General features: G+C 43.3%; 1 protein-coding gene across 1 annotated transcript in view; it reads left to right on the top strand.

Moving 5' to 3' along the window:
• Positions 1-18,633, top strand: part of PPA1 (inorganic pyrophosphatase 1) — a 316,559-nt gene that overhangs the window by 284,608 nt on the left and 13,318 nt on the right. The window contains exon 10 of the mRNA XM_044056626.1: positions 8,810-8,849. Coding sequence (XP_043912561.1) covers positions 8,810-8,849 — 40 coding nt within the window. The remainder of the gene's footprint in view (positions 1-8,809; positions 8,850-18,633) is intronic.

The raw sequence follows: 18,633 nt of genomic DNA, 5'->3' as shown, positions 1-18,633 counted from the left end.
AAAAAAAAAAAAAAAAAAAACCTTTAGCTATAGTCTTTACTGTTGTGTATTTTTTGTAGACTATATTTTTGCTTCTGGTTGTTATTGTTATAAGCATTATTGTTATAATTGTTTTTCCTTACTTCAAGGATGTCAAAGGAATCCAAGGTTTCTGGGTTCAAGAAGTGTGACTCATGCTGTCAGAAAATGTCTCTGACAGATGGGCACACTTCTTGTCTATTGTTTAGGTGCTGTGCACCTGCAGGACTCTTGTTCCATCTGCCATGCCTTTAGTCCAAGAGTCCTGCAGGAGCGTAAGAATAAGCTTATTCTTAGGGGCCTTTTAAAACCCCAGGATTCACCAGCCAAGAGCTCACAGCCTGTGAAATCCCCTAAACCCACAAAGCCATCGGCTCCAAGTTCAGAGCCGTCTTCGGTTCAGGGTTTACCTTCCACGTCGGTTCCAGCTGGCACAGACAAGACCATCTCCCCGTCGGCTCCATCAGAGGCTTCGGAGCCGTCGCAGAGCCACAAGAGGATAAGGTCCCCCTCACTTGAATCGGTGCATTCAGCTCCATGGTCCCCTTTACTTCAGAGCGAGCGCAGTCACCGATCCTCTCACTCCTCTCCGTCCTCTAGGCTTTCGGACCACGATGTGGAGAGAGTGGTCAGTAGGTTTTTAAGTCGCAGGCACTAGCCAAGTTATTGTCTAGCCCTCCTCAACAGGTATCTGCTCCGTCCACTTCTCTCGATGTTCCTCCTCCGATGAGTTCTGAGCCGGAGTTTGTTGGGGTTCGAGTAGTGGAACCGTCTGCTCCGATAACACTATCTCCTTTGGTTCCAACGTCTGCTCAGATTCCCTCGGTGGTGCCGTCCATCAAGGGATCTGGGTGCCGGGGCTCCCTCGTCGGCTCCAAGGGGGCGAGTGGCATCGGACCCTTGTCCGACCCGGTTCTCCCCCTCTGAGCTTTGGCGCAGGTGAGCTCTGCTCCTACATCGGCCTCGGAGCAGTCCCCCTCGGTGCGGAGAAAAATTCCTATTTCTTAGGAACCGGAGCTTTCTCTGCATCATGGCAGGGACTCCGATGTCATGCGGAGTGTGCTGGCCACTGAGTCAACTCCACTATCAGCCCCACCGGCTCCGTCCCCTGTAGTGCCTGTGCCAACCTCTGCTCCTCCTCCAGACCCCAAGCGTAGGGAACCGATGCTCCAGGACACCCCATTGGGTGTTTCTCTTCTTCCGAGGCCTCCCCTGATCTTTCAGAGGAGTCCCCTCGGAAGAAGTGCAAGAGGAAGCACATTGACTCCCTTGAGTCCGTCACTTCTGATACAGACTTAGATGAATCGGAAGGGTCCCAGAGATCCCCCTCTGAGGATGTCTCCTTTTGGGACATTGTACTGTGGAAAAATATATTTTGTATCAACATATTTTATTAAGCATTAAAGGGTTAAGCAGAAAATGTTCACTGCGTAAACTGAAATGAAATGAAAAAAAATGTTGATCACTGAGGAATGCAAAGTTAATATTAAACTGCTGATAATAAGATTAACTGTGGTACTGGAACTGTGGTACTGGCTGGTAAAACAAAAAATAAAAATTTAAATTCAATCCTAAAATGTATGTCGTGTATGGTATGTATGTGCAGGAGTATAAGGAGAACCCTAAGTACAAAGAAGTTAGTACTACTGATACTACTATACTACATGTATCTGTCATCATGCATGTAAAATAAAGCTGTTTTACTTGCTTACAAGAACTTGGTGTGATTCTTCCGGAATATGTTAGAAGAGTAAAATCTTTCGACAGACATCCTGGTGATGCTCAAGCAGAGGGGGAACTGGAATCCCCTAGCCCCTTCTGAAGATGAGTCTGTATTTCTGGATGCCTTCGGTTCCCGACCTTCCACCTCCTAGGTGTCTCCGCCTTTCGATCCACTTATGTCTGTGGTGGCTCGAAAGGTTTGGTCAGCTCCGGATACAGTGGAACCAACTCCGAGGAGACCTGGTAAATTTATTACAGCAACCCAGGATAAACAGTTCCTTATGAAAGGTGTCCCTGTTGATGCTATGGTGGTAGCAGCAGCTACAAAAAAAAAGAGTTAGCAGAGACCTCTTCATCTGTCCATCCCCCTAACAAGGAGTCTAGGACGATGGACAGATATGGGAAGCGAATGTTTGCTTCAGCGACCTTCTCTGAGGTCACTGAACTACTTGCGTCATTTTACTCGCCTTCAAAGGAATCTCCTTAAAGAGCTCGGAGATGCCCTCCAAGATCCAACAGCTGAGGGGAGCGCAAGCTAAGGTGGCTTCCCAGCTAGCAACGCCTAATTCTGTTAACTCCTCCATGAGGCTCATTTCCTGTGCAGCCGATGGGGCGAGTAGAGCCGCTGATACTAGGGTGGCCCTTAGGAGGCTTGCCTGGATGCGGCTGTGTAATTTTGCGGAACCCTTTCGAGCATCCTTCACCAACACTCCCTTTGGTTCCTTTCTTTTTTGGACCACAGGTGAAAGACACCTTGACTAGGTGTGAGCAAGAAGGCAAGACTTTCTGCTGTGGGAGTCCATTTTTCCACTCCCTCTAGACCCTACCCCAAAGGTCAGAAGAGTGGCAAGATGTGGTTCCGTAAATCTCAGGGAGCCTTGCCTGACACACGTAGTGATTTTTTTCCCTCCAGAGGCAGAGGGGGAACCAAAATAATAATAGACGCCGCCCTAGTGGCAGAGGGGGTCCGCAGAACTAGGGCAACAGAGAATCCTTCTCTAAGCCCTTTCAGCATCCCTGAAGGGTTTGCCCAGCTGCTCCTCTCTGGAGGCAGTCTGGGGAAGACTTTTGCTGTACCCAAAAGCCTGGCGAAGTTTAACACAAGACAGATGAGTACGGTCCATTATATCTGGAGGTTATGAAATCCCCTTCCTTCAACCCCCCTTACAGTCAAGGAAGACCCTCCCAGATGTTCCACCCAATTTGAGGGGGCAAGCAGTAATAGAAGTTTCAAAACTGCTAGAAAAAGGAGCCATCCAGGAAGTCCCAGCAGACCAGCATGGATCCGGAACTTACTCAAGGTTCTTTTTTAGTACCAAAAAAGACAGGGGACTGGAGACCGATTCTGGATCTCAGCAGACTACACAGGTCTTTACAAAGAACGAAGTTTCAGATGGTCACGCTACAGTCCATTCTACCCTTTCTGGGTCAGGACAATTGGATGTGCTCTATAGATCTTCAGGACGCGTACTACCATATAAAGATGGACAGGCGCTCCCGAAGATATCTTCGCTTCCGGCTGGGGGCCAGTGATTATCAGTTCAGAGCTCTGCCCTTTGGTCTCACCACAGCCCCCCAGGGTGTTCACCAAATGTATGGCAGTGGTCACAGATCACCTGAGGCGTCAAGGATTCCAGGTGTTTCTGTATCTAGACGACTGGCTCCTTACTGCTACCACCAGGCATCAACTCATACAAGCACGAGACTATATACAATCTCAATCTGCTCACAGCTCAGCATCACAATAAATTTCGAAAAATCTGCCTTGTTGCCCTGTCAATCTAGAACTTGTATAGGTGCAGACTTGGACACAAGGGATATGTTTGCAAGGCTACCACCAGAAAGGGTGTCCGCAATTTGCCAACCGGTACAGGTTCTGATGCAGAGCAAAAGGATCCAAGTCAGGTACATCTTTCAAACTCTGGGCTCCATGGTAGCAGCCATTCTCCTAATCCCACTGGCGCGCTTTCATATGAGGATTCTTCAGTGGCTTCTGTTCACTCAGTGGTCTTTCCAAGAGCTACCCATGACACACGAGATCATGATCACGGACGCATGCAAAAGGCATCTTTCTTGGTGGATGGTCTCCCCACTAGTTACTCAGGGAAGGCCTTTCATACAACCCCCTCCGGTAGCCACAGTGACAACAGACGCCTCCCTGATAGGGGGGGGGGGCATTATCTGGGCAGGACAGTCCAAGGCACGTGGCAACCACACGAGTACCATCTGCATATAAATGTCCTGGAAATGAGAGCCATGCTCCTGGCATTGCAAGCCCTTCGAGGCTCTCTTCCTCCTGGGACCATTGCTATCCAAACGGGCAACATGTCAGTGGTGTGGTACGTCAACAAGCAGGGTGGAACCAGGTCCTACCCCCTATGTCGAGAAGCACTCAGGTTTTGGCAGTGGGCGATTTCCTCCCAACATTTTCTGATTGCGAAGCGCATCCCTGGGAGATCCAGCGTCATAGCAGACAGGCTCCGCAGAGATATTCTAATGCCTCACGAGTGGTCTCTGAATCAGGATATGGCGAATCTTGGTTTTTGCAAATGGGGACAGCCTTGCTGCGATTTCTTTGACACCCCCTTCAGCAAATGTAGCAGCTACTTCTCCCTTCTCCCGCTTTTGGGTCACACACCCAGTGATGCTCTAGTCCATGATTGGCCCCAGGGACTTCTTTATGCCTTTCCTCCATTCCCCCTGATTCCCAAACTTATACAGAAAACAATATCGTTGAGTTGCAAAATGATCCTCATTGCTCCCTACTGGCCTCGACCGATATGGTTTCCCTTCCTGCACAGTTACCTTCTCGATCAACCCTGGACTCTGGACCCAATTCCAGACCTCCTGATTCATTAATCAGGCGGATTGCATCAATCCCTAAAAGCCCTTCAGCTCACAGCTTGGTTGCTCCACTTCCAACCTTAGCCAGGTTTCCCAGCATTTCCCCAGCAGTCCGAGACATTATCGTGTCCACACAAGTCTACAACGAGGAAAACTTATGCTAGAAAATGGAAACTTTTTTCTTGTTGGGCATTTACTAGGAATGTGGATCCCTTCTCAGCCCCAGTCCACGAAATCTTGGAATTCCTAGCTCTGCTGTTTCATTCCGGGTCCGCTGCTTCTACGATCAGGGTACAAATGGCCATTTCTAATTTTCATGTTGGTTTTTCGAACTCTAACATTGTCTCATAAGCTATGCAAAGCTTTCTTGAGAGGGGCGACTCTTAGGCCTCCAGTGAGAGATCCCCCTCCACCTTGGGACCTTAATTTAGTCCTAACCTCCTTAATTCTGCCCCCTTTTGAACCAGCAGCTTCTTGCTGTATCAAGTTCCTATCTTGGAAGATGCTCTTTCTGGTAGCTATTACTTCAGCCAGATGCGTCTCCGAACTTCAGGCGCTAGGTGTTCGTCCTCCTTACTTGGTTTTTCATAAGGACAGGGTTGCTCTGAGGACTAATCCCTCCTTTCTCCCTAAAGTCTGCTCAGAAAGTAACTTCAACCAATCTATAGATCTTCCTGTATTTTTCCCTAATCATAACCAACAAGGCAGAATACAAACTACACCAATTGGATGTTCATAGGCAATTGCGCTTTTACCTGCACAGAACTAAAGAAGTAAGGAAATCGGACCAACTATTTCTCTCTTACGCCTTGGGCAAACAGGGCCTCCCAGTTTCCAAGGTAACCTTGTCCAGATGGTTGTCACACGCTATTACTTTCATTTATCAGTTAAGGAACAAACAGTTACCTGTTAAACCGAAAGGTCATTCTGCTAGGGCCTTGGCCACCTCTGTAGCCTTCCAGTCTAGGTTGCCCATGGATCCTGTGCAGCTGCCACGTGGGCAAACCCTCATACCTTTATTTCGCATTACAAGTTGGATATGGTCTCCAGGACCAGAGCTGACTTTGGTTCCACTGTTCTGAAGAGTCTGTTCCACTGAGCCACCCAGGATATTAGGTGCTAGGGACGCTGTCCCAACCAGCAAGAATGAAGGCGAGGTAGACAACTTAACATTAAGAAGTTATGTACCTACCCTAACGTTCCATGTTAGTTGTCTTCATCTTGCCTTCCTTCTTGCGTCCCACCCTCCATCCCCCTGTCCTAGTGGACCGAGAGGAGTTTGTTCTGTTTCACTGGCTGTGTGTTCTCTTGTGTCCCTTTCTGACCTAAGAGAAATATGGCAGATAGTCAGCTGGTTCTTAACTGAATTATTATGTTATGTCTGGTTTAGCTATTTCAAACGCAATCTGGGTAGCTATCGATAGGCATTATGGGATAAGGGGTAGCCTCGAGCCAGTAAACAGCTCTCAAGCTATTGAAGATGGCCGAGTCGGAGCCGAGGATCGGCTCCGATCCCAACCAGCAAGAAGGAAGGCGAGATGAAGACAACTAACATGGAACGTTATGGTAGGTACATAACTTCTTATTCTATAAGATGGTTTGTACAGACGTGTGCTGAAGAGAGATTTTGTAGAGTAGAGGGCTTGTGCTTGAAATGTATCCACAGTGTGGCCTGCTGGAAGAGAACAGAAATGTACATGCACTATTGTAACTGTTTAAATGTATATATTTTAACATTGGAAACTGGAATAGGAGATTAACTTCAGTCCAGCAAAACTTCAGAAAAATAGCTAAAATTAAATTACTTTATGGTAGCTACCGACCGTGTCTGTGCTGAGAAGCTTTCTGTATTATGTTCAGAGTGAACTCATTATTGCTACAGTTTTGACTTCCAGCATCTGCCAAAGATCTGAGATCTGTGTATTTTCACAGGTAGATGCTAAATAGTGCTAGATTCCAGCAGTGGGGGTTTCACCTGGGATAGAGTCCGATGGCAAGAAATTGTCATTCTGCGAGCTATCCCAGCAGTAATATTGGAGATATTAATTTGAGCGATCTCTGAGTGAGAGACAACATTCTGTATTCTGTCTTTGACCTAACAACTAGAAGATCCACTCGCCACGTCTGCCTTACTCAAGTAAGTTAGCTAGGGTATGGTAATTCTCTGAGATACCATCAGAGGAATATAGCAAAGCTTTTTTCTTTGAGACTGGCCAGCAGTGTTTTAAATATTTCCTGTGGTTTTGAAACCTGATGTCACTGAATATTTATTATTCTTTTATTTATTAAATGTATTGAGACCTTTCATTGTGGCTGATCTGTCTAGAGCTATTTAAGCTTTGAGAGTACTTGCATATTTATTTGGTGAGATACTCCTAATAGCCTTGAATCTTATTCAAGCTAACATTTGTATTTAAGGGCCTTAAAGTAGCTGATAAGGCTGGTGATAGTGATAACTACCTTATAGTCTGGACTAAAGGGAGATAGCTGGTAAACCTGTGCCAACCTTTCCCAGTTGTGTGTGTAAATCAAACCTCAGTGTCAGCTACTTGAACAGGAAGCACTGATTGGACAGAGAAGGGTGCTGGAGGTCTTGGCTTGGCCACTCAGCTGAGATCTCAACTCTATAGCTGTGCTAGTGGGAAGTCTTATTGGGGATCTGGAGAAAGAGGGAGAAATCAGCCCCGGACTGACTGTGGTCTTTGTGTGCTCTTAAGGGGAAATTGCACTTGATGCAGATAGCTGCATCTGGAAATACTGTGTGTACCTGTTACCCTCCCAACGTACACCCCCCCCACTGGTGCCAGTGGTGATGATTGAGGCTCCTTGATTACTGATCCAGTAGTGGGGGAGTCTCCCTACTCTCCCTTGCTTGCTGACTTCTCTCCATTTGGATCCCTTCTCTTGTACAATGCAGTGCATTAAATGTGTAAGACAACTATTCAAAATTATCTCTTTCAGGCAGTGTGCTCTTGTCAGAGTTGACATTAACTGGCCCTTTATTGGGCAATTTTACTAGATTATTGTGTGGCGACTGAAGATTTTTTCATCTGTAATAGCCTGGGGAATAACTAATCTTTCTGCTTTCCAGAGTTGTTTTTCTGCACTAAGGACCATTCTTTTATCAGACTAGCAATTCTACTTGCACATTTACACTAATATAGAAAGTAATAGTGGTTCCTGGCTGACCAAGAATGAGTATAAACTCATCTCTGGTGGGTCCAAAGTGGAGAAGAGTTGTAACTTATATTACTCTTAATTTATCATTTTACTGAAACTGACAGCCTAGGTTGTAATAGGGTTTATGGTATTCCAAACATTTTCAAGTTTGGCATTTTACCTCAAATCAAAACCCTGTATGTTTGGAGGACGTTTTCTTGATTTGTTAAAGCTGCCAAGTCATAGCCAGCAGCAGTACTTTTTAACTGCTTGTTCTCTAAGCTATGCACCATTGAAGGAAAGTGCTTGCAATTTATTTAGCATACATTTTAGATCGTAGTTCCCTAATTTGGGATGTATTTGACATGAGAAACTTGCTTTATTATCTACTTAAATAAAGCAGCATGTTTTATTTGTTTTGTGCTGTGGAAAACTGTAGTATGTATACCAAAAGGAGAAAAGCCTGTAGAATATAGAATTGCTGCAGAAATCTTTCATACCTACTGAAACGGTTTAACTCCTATATGAGCAATCCTCATTTAACTAAGATCTTTTAACATTTTTTAGGATTTAGTACAGTTTTTCTGCAGTGTGGCAGTTTCATGAAATTGTGTTTAGTGCTGAACAAATACGGGTACTATCTCTAATGTGTTATCAATATCTGCAAAGAACTACAAACTCATATTTTGTTAGTGGGGAAGAAATGATCTCGCATGCAAACTCTTGAACAATATTGTCCTTGTTTTGCTGTAAAACTGATGGAAGTACAGATCTCTATTTGATTAACACTCCAGTAGTACAAAATAGGCATTTTCTGCAGTTTTAAACATTCTTCCTTATGAGACAGACTAACTATAATGTAGAATCCCAAGAAACAGGTTCTCTTAAGGTGATGGATATGTTACTGTTCTGCCGAGCTTGGCAGACTGTGTGACAGTTTTATATTTCAACCGGGGGGGGTCAAGTGGTTGTATTTGATGAATAAGAGAAGCTGTGTTAAATTAGTATGTAACACTGGTAAGGAAATTGATTTGTCCTTTACTGTGTTTTTTTTTCTTTTGTTTAGCAACCTGCCAGTGGAGGTTCAGTATCACTGCCATCAGAAGGTAGGCTTTTATTCCTATGGCTTGTCTGTATCTGTGACTTTTCAAATGTCAATGTACCAATATGACAAGACCTTTTCTGGCATGCAACTGTGAAATAAAGTATAATTGTGTGGTTCAGTGTTGCAGTAGTAAGAACACTGGGGGGTGTCTGCCACATAAGGCTGGACGTCTGGCCTGACTTTCCAGTGCTTTCAACCCTTCCCTGGATGTCCTCGTACTTGTGGTATGAGAAATGTACATTTGCTCAGTCATCAGTGTTTTACTTGCTGTATGAAAAAATTTTAAGTCTGTGAGTACTAAACATTCACTCCATCTGTACTCTGGAAGCCAGGTCAGACTACCCCTGTAAGATACAAATGGTGCTTTTTATTTGCTTGTTTTTAACCAAGGAGTTTAGACTTGGAGAGAGGTAATTTTTTAAAGTTAATTGTTACTTGTAGGAACCATAACCATTTGCTGTGGTGTAAGGGTCTTTGCAGTGTCACCTTCAGTTCCAAAAGTGCTGGTATTAGCAGTACCATGATGTAGAAAACAGTCTCAAGAATTATCTGAACCAGAGAAGGCTGCACACCCTGACTAGAACTGGTATGACATCAGTAGTCATCTGTGGATACCTGTGTTTTTACATATAAAAACACAAGCCTGTGTAAATGAAAGAAGTCCGTGAGCAAGGGCTGGACTTGTGCAGCCTTACCTCCCAGGTTAGCAAGCACCATCACAAGGATGGCGGTGATGGAGGATCTATCTTGCACAGTAGCTTCATGAGGGGAGGGTGGGTTGGGGCAGTTGAGCAGATGTTTTCAGAAGATGGCAAAAAGGGGAACAGAATATAGTCTGGAATAGCCCCCACCCACATATACACACTGTCCTTCTAAATAGGGAAGCTGCTCTAAGAGCTGTCCCTTCCACTGGCAGTAAGGCAAATGCAGACATTTCTTCACTTTTGGCTGTGCTGGGTGGGGATTCAAGCTAACCAGAAGGGGAAGTCTGTGCCTAGGGCTGTGACAGGGCTTTTCTGTCCACATTTCTGAAATCCTACCTTACCCCACTGTCTTACAAAATTCCTGTTCCCCATATCCATTCAAAAATTGAGAGTAATCTTTAACTGTTTGTAAAAGAATGGGGGATCACAAAAGACTTTTGGGACCTAAGAATATTGAGACAAGAGTACAGGCTTCTAGAAAGGCCAAGGCATCCTGTAAGTACCTAACAGACATACAATTAGACCCGTACAGTGAGTAAGGAAGCTAAGGGCTACAGAGATTTAGTTCAAGAAAGTTTTCTCAGGACTATTTGCTTCAAAGAAAAGATGGTACTTGCGGGCTAGTCTTTAAGTTAAGAAGGTTGAACAGATTTTTACTAGAGCCAGAATATAAAATGCTAGCCTTGCAGGCCTTAGTGGCTTCCCTAATCCTTCAATATCACATAATTACCCTCCGCCAGACAATGGCTACCTCCACATATTTGTACCTAGAACAGACTAGCAATGCTTCACATTCAAAGCAGGTGGTCATCTACTGCACCAAGTGTTTATAAAGTGCATTAATTGCCTACTGCATAGAAAAGGTATCAAGATTTACCCCTGCTTGCATAACCACCTAAAGAGGTTCCTAACAGACTGTGCAGACAATTGTACAGTTTACCCCAGACTGAGTCTGTGACTTTTGACCTGCTCAACTTATAGGTGATAACATCCCAAGAAGCTAAGTTTGAGGGTGCTCTTCTGAACAGTTCAAGCAGACATTTCTTCTATCAGAGACTGTGCTTTTCTGAAGTCCTAGCTCACGTCAGGAGAACAGCAGATACTGGTTATTGTCATTGAATTCCTCAGAACTGGGTGCAGTGTTTCTGCTGTCCTTGTCTCCCTGGTAAGAAGCAATGAGAAACTGTAGTGGTGGTTGAGAAACAGTGGTGACCAGCATGCCAGCTTCCTGCAGAGCCCTGCCCCTCTGCTGCTTTGTAGCAAGAGAGTTTTTATGATTGCATTAACAGGTGAACATAAAATGGTGTTCCCATTCAAACTAGACCAGTACAGCCAGACATTTGCCATATTACCCCTTAGATGTAGCCTGGGGGAGGAGCACTGTATGGAAATTAAGATTACTTGCATTTTAAAAGTGAGTTAAAAGCAGGCCAGTATCAAATATGTTGGCTGTATTTTTGGTATCCTCGTGTCAACTGTGATGTAGCACATGAACAAGTGGGGGGGGGCATCCCTTATGTAGACTGGCATCCCTTATGTAGACTGGCTATGAAGGCATGGTACTTTGGCCCAGCAGTTATGTCCCTCAGGGCATCTCAGTACCTTCTCAGGGGAATATCTTTGAAAGACTTTTTTGAGCAGAACATAGGCAGACTCCCCAGTGAATGTTGAATAGGGTTGTCTGCATTTGACCCATTGATGAGGTGTGCCAGGAGTAGTAATTTGTTTCAGCACAAGACTCTGCTAAAATTTTGCACCAGAACCCCAACCACTGGAGTGTAGGTAATAGATACCCCTTCAATAAGGTGGGAAGATCTGTTTTAACCTTTTTTCTGTCTTCTCTAGTTTCCTCTTGGTACAATAGAACATAAAGGAGTGGCCAGAAATGCTGCTCACAGCATCCTTGAGGCCTAGACAGCACTGATTCTCCCTGTTTGTTCAGCTCCCTAATGAACAGAACCTGTTTTTACTACCTTAGCATATGGCCTCTTAATTTAAAACAAGGGTTCACTCTCTCATCCCATCCTGAAAAACCTTAAGGATAGCAGCTTTGGTGTTCTGATAGCCTCTTAGTTGATGCAGTGTACGACCGCCAGAACTGCATTTAGCACCACCACAGCCCTTCACTGTTGCTAATATCTACTCCGCCATTGTTAATGGACTTCTCTCTGCAGCAGTATTTGACATGGACAGTCAATTTACTGCTACACAAACTAAAAAGCACTAAGCTTTGAAGACAGTGCCATCCAGTGGTTTAAAAGTTGCACTTGCAATACCTAGCTGGATAGAACCTTTTAACATGCACTATTATAAAGGAGCCCTCAATGCTGGTGTACCGCAGCTCAATTCTTGAACCATCTCTGTTTTCATTATTCATAAATGAACTTGTTTAAGATCCTCCAACGTTAAAAGTTATATTGTATGCAAATTACTTCAAACTTCATTGTATGCTAACAAAAATCACAGACCTTCAATTTCAGCTGCAGAACTTCTCTGATCTTCATTTAGACCCACAGACATTAATCTTGAACAAATGCAATATTTGCATCACCAATCTCCTTTACCAGAAATCAAAATTAATAACTAGAACACTATACACAAGCTTACTGAATATGATTGGGACTCACCCTAGACCCCCATAATATCACAGGTAAAGTATTCCTTGATAAAACTTTACTGCAAGATATCAAACTTCCTGTCACATATAGTGAGAGCAGACAGACAAGAATGTACTGTTAAACTTGAATACCATTTGCCAACAATTACTCTCCACTCATATAACACACTGAGAATATAAATAACAGAACAAAATTCATATTTGCTCGTCTAGCTAGTTGTATGCATCACTGTCAACTAAGAGGATGCCCACTGGCTTCCACCGACACACCTCTTGAGCTGCTTACTAGCTAATGTCCTAAAAACAGGATATTGTCCTCCTCTAGGAAGATATCTCCAAGTAAGAGAACAAATATACTGCCATAGGGAAAATCAAATCAATAATCTAATCCTTCTGTGACCTCCATCTAAAACTATAGCATGTGATAAAGCTTTCTCCCACCTGCAGAATGTGATCCCATTTCAGCTAAAATCAAAAGGGACACATTTTTAAACCATCAAAAACTCACCTGCACAATGAAACCATGTGCAAATATTTCAAGAAGAGTGCTTGACTACAACAAAATAAAGCTTGGCACAACTTGAATATCCCCTTTACTCTATATAGTTTATAGAGGTGCATACGCTTCACCCTTGTATTCTGTTTACTTTGTAGCTGTTGCATTATCTCATTCTGTTTTTTTTTGTATACTGTTTTCAATGCCTGGGTTGTGGCTGAAAAGGGTCAGTAGTCTAGTCCACTTAACTGGTTAAGCTATAATAAGTCCCTTTTAGCATATTCTGAGGATGTGTTTGTACCTTAAGGGAGGTTAGGAAACTTAACACAAGAAAATCCATGCCTAGCTAAATGAGTAGATTTCCCTTTGGTGCAAGACATAGGACCTAGATTCTAATTGGACTCCAATGTCCCTGTTGCGTAAATACTTCTCATATCTTTATAAATCAGTATTATCCTGTCCCTCCCTCGAAGGATCCTCCTTCCCTGTATTCCCTGCTAGGTAAAATTCCTCAGGTCTTGCTCTTGAGGTCCCCCAAGGAGGTGGTTTCCACCATAGGACCGCAACTGTGCGGTGAAGTTAATTTTGCCACCCTTTGAGCCACTGCACCACTGAGATGTTTGACTGTGAAGGAATCTTTTGGTGACCATGTATCTACTTGGAGGATATTAGAAGCGCAGGCTCTTACTTGCATAAATTCATATGCAAGTACTAGGCAATCAGTTTTCTGACCATTGCAACCTTGCCACTGAACCGCAAACAGAAGTTCCTCCAGCCTAAAGTAGGACAACATAAGATAGGGAGGCAGATAATTCAGTGCTACAGATCCAGTTGTCTGTTTACCTTGAGTGTAGTACTACTGCAGTTTGACATGTAGTGGAAACTTGTTCGAGGTGTGAGTATGTTGGTCTGCGAAAAATTATGCCAGAATCCTATCTGTTGAAGGTTCAATTCCTTTAACTGGGTATTTCAGGAACCATTCGCTGTGAGGAGTAGATCAAAGATGGTCTTATCTTTCCTGGCTCAAAAGACTAAAAACAGATCCTCTGAGTCTAAGATGCCAAGTACAGAGAGGGGGCGGTCAGTCTGTCCCAATAATTAAAAATTTTGAGACCACAGGTATTTCAGTTGGACAACATGTTTAGACAAATCATGCCAAAAGGGGTATTCAGTAGTAGGCCTATTGAGAGGAATTGGGATGACTTTGGATCTAGAGGAGATGCCTTTGGAAATTTAAATGAACCAGATAGAGGGCTTTCCAAACTACTGTGGAGACGTGATCAAAAATTGTAGAATTGCCAACAAGCATGTTTAGGTCCCTTATGGTGATGTCTGCTGTGGTGTCACCCATGTAATATGGGTAAATGTTTAACAAAATTGTCTGCACTACATTTTTTCACATTTGAGATCCTTGCATCAGCTGTTAATGTGGTCTAACCCATGTTGAAGAACTGAGTCCGTGGAAGATTTAATAAGTGTTTACAGTTGGCTGAAAATTTAGATAACCATAGGACAGGAGTGTTGTCCTGAAGATCTAAGCAATAGATACCAAATAGAAGGCCCAACCCTTTTTTTTTACTTTCAGATGTTATATTTCTGAATGTAACTACATGGGTTCTGCAAACAGCCTTTCTCATGATCCACAGAGACTGAGCAACTCAACACCAATACCCACACTTTTACTCTGGAGTAAGTGAAGTGTCTAAATGGAGCCATTAATCATCCTGTATACTGTCTTACCCCAAGAACAGTGGGGGAAGGTTCTTACACACCCTGGATATACATAACTGAAATTTTACCTTGAAAGGACTAAAGCCACAGTGAATTTAAACCACTTTTAATAACCTTTGCAAACCATGGGGAAGTTGGGCCTGTTTTTAAATAAAACCATCTCTAAATGGCTGTCTCACTGTATTTCCCTCTGCTATATGGCAGAATTTGCCAAGGCATGCAAGACCCTATTCTGCAAAAGCCACAGTAACTCCTTCTGCCTTCCTTGTATGGCTTAACACTTGTGCTGTCTTGGAAGCAGCTGTCTGGTCATCTTTCCACAACATGTTCAAATCTTGTAAAAGGGACATTCTCTCTAGAGCCAGAGCAGGGTTTGCCATAGCCAGATATTAGTCCAGAAGACCTAGAAATTTTCCTAATTGTTATCACTACTGCAATAGTGAACAGCAGTAAGACCATAATATAGCTGTGCAGGAACTTTGCATAGTTGTAGATAAAATATTTAACTGTTGCTGTAACCCCCCCCCCCCAGCCTCTTGTACCTCTTTTCTTCTATAGCCATTGTGGGGGTTGGGTTTGGTGATTAGTCACCTACCCTTTGCCTAATACACGGTTACCCCCTCTTTAAGTTCTGTTTAGTATCCATTGAGAGGGAGAGCGTGGGAAGAGCTGAGAGGTCCCTTATGTTTGGGCTTTTCAGTGCATATGCTTCATGGTTGGCTCTTGCTCTGGTCTCAGCCCAGTCATTTTACAGGAAAGAAGTAAAGCTAGTGCAGGTGGTTGGTTGTTTTCTACCACAGATGTCTCCACAGATGTCCACGTGGGAGGGCATTTGTTTAGCCAGGAGGGGTAAGCATGAAAAACTCAGGCAAGGTATTGACCCTTGTGCAGCTTCAGTTGCAGATGTTACCACGTCTGAAGTCTTTATCATGAACTTTGCAGTTATGGTAACTTCTTACACAGCTGTTTTTTGTTGACATCAGTGGAAAATTAACTTATTTGCTTATTCTAGTCTTCGTAAGTGTCCCAATGTTAGTGGCAGCTACTGCAGAAAACCCTCTGAAGTAATACACTAGTCTTGTTACAGAGCACTATGCCAGCATCCTGTGAAAAGATGTTGGTAAGTTCGCCTGAGCCCTATTCTAAGTAGAGATGACCAACATTCCTGCAGAGTGTTTTTAAACGGAGATGGAGACCTAGGAGTAAAGAGTCAAGTCCATTGTGTTGAAGTTAGCACATGCGCATGTTTGCTTCTGCCTCAACCGCCGATCCATCCCTTCTGTGTAGTCTCTGTCCTTGAAGAAATCTGTTCTATACTCCCTTTGATAGTGATTTTAGGGCCGCAGTACTGTACAAGTCGTCCCTCCTTTAATTGCTAGTTACCCATTCCACACCATTAGTCTTTCTATCTCTGCCCTTCCCATTTGCCAGTAAGAATAAGATATGTACTTCTCAAAGTGCCTATTTGCTAAATTGTTTTCCTTGTACCCCTGTTCCTCCATTCCCCTCACTATTTTGTTAATCTCCCATTGCATACTTTCTACCAGCCTGATTTTCTTTCTCTGTATGACCATCAGAACTGAAGGCATAAAATATTGCCTGTAGCCTGCATCATAGGAGTAGAATCTTTAACCTGTCCTGTCCATTCCCTTGGCTGTGCATACCAGCATCTACATTTCATTCTGTATTTTATGGCTTGGATTAGAGAGGATTCCCATATCTCTTGTTATGGTCACTCCAGGCAGGTACATCTCCCCATATTCTCCCTGCTAAACTTGAATAATCTCACTTTTTTGCTTTACTAGCTGTCAGCATTTATTTCATGCTGTAATCAGTGCCAGGTGGTGGTGTACCACTTGCAAGTAGACTGATCCTGCTGTATAGCCTTGGAGTTATTGGCTAAAGTATGCTGAAAAGAACTATTGCCAATAGGGAACCAAGTGGTATTTCACTGCACTGGGTAGCCAGGTGCTGTTTATACAGTCTCATGCCCTCAACACTATCCCCTGGACTTTGTCACCCCGTGCTTCTGATAGTTGGCCTGTTTCCTGCTCCCCTCAGCATTATTGGGCTTATACAGTACAGTATACTATCTCTCATGATGGGAAGATTAAGACTAAAAAGCCTGTATGCACCATATGCTATGGCTGCTTTTGTCCACCACTCACATTAATACCATGGGGTCTTCCCCCAGGATGCACTTGGGTTCATGCTTCACTAATGACCCTGCAGTGTGCAGTTGGGAGGGATGGGAGGAATGTGATTTTAGTCCCAGTTGCCCAAGATGGTGGTAGTCCATGTGGATATTAAAAGTTCCAGTGCTTTTGTCAAAGTAGGGGCTGATTTTTAATTTGCTCCATAGTATAGAGGTATAAAACCTTGACTTTAGCCTAGATGACTTAGGTCTGTTTAACACCCTGCATGCTAGAATAACTATATGGGAAAGTAAACGTGACCTGCACCTTACCTATAACATTGAAGAGGGAGGTGGGCCATTTTGGGCACACCTTAATCATGGTTCTTGGTGTGATTCAAGAGCTAGTTACAAGATATTAGCCTGCAGATTCATAGTGCCCATGTCCATGTTCACACTAGCATGTGGTGGGAGGGGGCACTTAGGTTGTAACAGATAACACCTTCTATAGCTGCAGGGTGACTGCCCCAGTTTGCTCCATTCTGCTTGTTCATGACTTGCCCCAATTAGGCCTATTTGGATTTCTTCAGAGGAAGCGCCTACTGAAGAATGAAGAGTTTCAGTTTTGCTCTTATCCTCCTGTACTGAGGGTTTGGTCAGTTTATCTTGCACTTAAAGGACACAGGAGGCTTTTTTTTCCCTTACCCTTTTATAGTGAAGTGTTGGACTTTTTCTACTTCTGGGTTTTCTAATGGATTGTTGACTTCTCTTTCATGATTCAATGGAGAGCTGTTAGCCTGTGTGCGTATCTTTAAATTGGCTCGTCTAGTTTCAGAGATCCTGTCTGCTGCCTGGTTTAGTCTACACTGCTGCACAGCTTAAAAGTAATACTGATGGAGCTGGTAGCATAGTTTGTCGTTTCCATGATTCTAACTATCAAATGTTGCAAAATGATGTGAAGTAGAAATGATAATTTTTTTTCCTGTTCAGGAGCTGGAGCACTTTGTCTCCAGGAAATGTTTGCGTAATAAAAGTTGTGAATTTAGGTATTGAATTTTACTGTCAAAGGCAAGTCTGAAAAGCGTCAAAATGGACACACACACCCCTGCATTTTTTGCAAGGAAGAAGCCTTAGAAGTCTGATATTTGAAAACAGTAGAGGATATTGCAGTGACCAAAGATGGAAATCCATCATTCTGTTTATCCTTCATGAGGGCACAAGATAGAACACACATTCATGCTTACATTGCTAAAATACATTCAAGCCGAATACTGATTTCTGGTAAATTACAGAGCTCGGTATAACTGAGAAATCCTGTTTGGCATTCAGGATGGTCAGATGAGAAGCAGTTTGCTTCAAGAAATTGATTTTTGACATGCAAGCAACTGTGTAGTGTATGAGAGATTTTCATTTTAAAGAGTTCCGTGTGTAAGAATGAAAATAGAATAAATCCAAGCTTATGAGGTTCTTAAATTTTGGTGATCTGATGTCAGTTTTTATTCAGACTCTGTATATTGGACTGTGATCCGACTCCTCCATTACTACATCCCACAGAAGCCTACAAACTCTTAAGCTCTTTTCTGCCGTCAATGGTCTTATTCCCTGTCACCTCCGATATCGTTTGCCGCTTTCACAAACAGATGTGGTTGCTGACAGATCTCTAGCATTCTTTGGGTAATAAGTACATTTCTTGATTTATATCTTTTTTCCATTATTTCTACTTCCATTTAGTGTATTCTCTTCTGTATTTTACCTGTGAACTTCCACAACCTTTTTTGGCCCTCTTGTTACCATCATTGGTATTCTACCCTGCCCTCTTTCAAATATTTAGCCATTCTTCCCTGTGATCAGACCGTTGGTCTTCATTACCATTGTTTGTATCCCCCCCTTTCTTTTCAAAAAAAAAAAAAAAATCTTATCGTCCTTTCTCCTTGCTGCATGTGTGAGTTGTATTATACATTTAAAATACTATTTTTCCTGTATGTTTGAGAGAGGTTTTAAGAAGTGCAGGCAGTGTGGACACTCTGCCCTTTTCTGATGGGCATTCCTTGTGTGTTTACTGCCTGGGACCAGATCACTTCAACTAGCAGTGTGATATCTGTG

The sequence above is a fragment of the Protopterus annectens genome, chromosome 14.part0 (genome assembly GCF_019279795.1).
Source record: "Protopterus annectens isolate FY-2018-M chromosome 14.part0, PAN1.0, whole genome shotgun sequence".
NCBI classification, from domain to species: Eukaryota; Metazoa; Chordata; order Ceratodontiformes; family Protopteridae; genus Protopterus; species Protopterus annectens.
The sequence above is the reverse complement of the archived record's forward strand: the minus strand, read 5'-3'. Positions and strand labels throughout refer to the sequence as shown.